Genomic DNA, 2,033 nt, shown 5'->3' on the forward strand with positions numbered 1-2,033 from the left:
TGTGTCGCGATTAAAACTAATGGCAAACAAAAGAATTTTATTTTTTTAATAAATAAGCCGAACAGCTCAGCCATAAAATTGATCCGAAATTTAATTGTTATTTTTTATAGATACGAACGCACGTGTGTGTGTGTGTGTGTGTGTGTGTGTGTGTGTGTGTGTGTGTGTGTGTGTGTGTGTGTGTGTGTGTGTGATAATATAACATATTGTGTGTGCATATTAACATAATCAATTATTTCTATTAATGTCATTAAGATGTGTATATTAACATGATTAATTAATTTTTATCAATAAGGAGCTTCTCATATTGTCAATGCAAAGGATGCTCCAATTGGCAAATTTCCGTACCAAGTGTCATTGAATTTCAATGACAATCACATGTGTGGTGGATCTATTCTTGATAAATATAACATATTAACCGCAGCATATTGCGTTAAAAAGTAAGTTAAATATTTTGAATTTGTAACAATATATATTTAGCAGAATTTAATTTTAAAACTAGTCTTTTAATATTTTAATCAGTAAAGTATTCTTTATCATTAATTATAATCATAAAATGCATCATTATATATTTGACATTTTTTTTAGAATATAAATCATTCTTAAAATAAAAATATGAATTTTTATTTTAAGAGTGATTTATGATTAATATCTTACATTATTTCTGTTAATATTCTACTTACAAAATTTATAGCAAACATTTTCGACATCTGTTTTCACCTTTAAATATCCGAGTATTATGTATGCATTTTTTATTCTTAGATTGAATCAACATATATATCTGTCTTATCTAAAAGTCCATGCCGGTACAAACTTTTTGGATGTACCAGGAGCAGTTTATGATGTAGAAGATGTAAGCTTCAACTCTCAATATGATGAGGAATCAATCGATAATGATGTCGCTTTGATTCACCTAAAAAATCCTATCACGTACAACAGATTAGTGCAACCGATAAATCTTGTGACATCCGATAAAGAACTCGAGGGCAAGCCGTGTACATTATCTGGTTGGGGAACTACTTCGGTAATATTGAACTCATGATACAGAAATTTTTCAGTTATACATATCTAAGAATCAGACATTTTCTTTTAGAAAAATTAATTATTTTTTCTTTATACGTTAATAACACTTTAAAAATAGTGAGTAAGAAGATATTTTGATAATAATAATTCACTTATTAATTGTCACATAAAAATTATTTATCAATGTAACAATGCAATCTTTTTTAGGTTAATGGAAGTATTTCAAAAAACTTGCAAGAAATTGAGTTAACAGTTTATCCACAAGAAGATTGCAAGATAGCACAACCGAAAGTGAAAGATAGCCATATCTGCACTGTAACTAAAGCAGGAGAAGAAGCATGCTACGTAAACCATTGACTATTAATATATAAAACAAATCGATACATATATTTTTGATAACAATAAAATAATAAATAATGTTAAATATTAATTATATTATTATAGTCTAAAAATTATAATATTGAGTTTAATCGTCTTTTCTTTATATGATTACACTTTTATCTTAACTCTAAAATGATTATAATTTTCATTTGCAAATAAGTAAACAACTTTTTACTATATAAATATTTTTATTATTAATTGCATCTTTATTCCAGGGTGATTTTGGTGGACCATTGATGGCTAATGGAGTTCAAATTGGAATAGTTTCCTTTAATCCTTGTGTGCTTGGAACTCCAGTCGTTTACACAAGAGTTTCCAGTTTCATATCTTGGATCAGTACACATTTGAAAAAATAAAAAATGTTATTTAATTTATAAAACAATATTTTATGTAAGTACTTCTAAAAGTAGAAGAATTAGAAATGAATTATATATTGTAATTCAATAGATTTGTACAATGTTTACTGTGAAAAAACTTTAAAATCTTTAAAATTTTGTCTAACTTCATTTCAATTTGCGGAATTTATTCCACAAATATTACATATATTCAATCATAGAACATTTAACAATTTTAACTTATTTATTATAATTTAATATTATTTGATTTATAATTTAATTAATAATATAATA

The 2,033-nt window shown here is 25.6% G+C and overlaps 1 protein-coding gene across 1 annotated transcript in view; it reads left to right on the forward strand.

Annotated features, from left to right (window-relative positions):
* Positions 1–2,033, forward strand: part of LOC108687418 (trypsin zeta-like) — a 7,358-nt gene that overhangs the window by 705 nt on the left and 4,620 nt on the right. Inside the window, exons 2-5 of the mRNA XM_018193170.1 lie at positions 296–440; positions 763–1,024; positions 1,231–1,368; positions 1,620–1,756. Coding sequence (XP_018048659.1) covers positions 296–440; positions 763–1,024; positions 1,231–1,368; positions 1,620–1,756 — 682 coding nt within the window. The remainder of the gene's footprint in view (positions 1–295; positions 441–762; positions 1,025–1,230; positions 1,369–1,619; positions 1,757–2,033) is intronic.

Source organism: Atta colombica, unplaced genomic scaffold (genome assembly GCF_001594045.1).
Source record: "Atta colombica isolate Treedump-2 unplaced genomic scaffold, Acol1.0 scaffold207, whole genome shotgun sequence".
NCBI classification, from domain to species: Eukaryota; Metazoa; Arthropoda; class Insecta; order Hymenoptera; family Formicidae; genus Atta; species Atta colombica.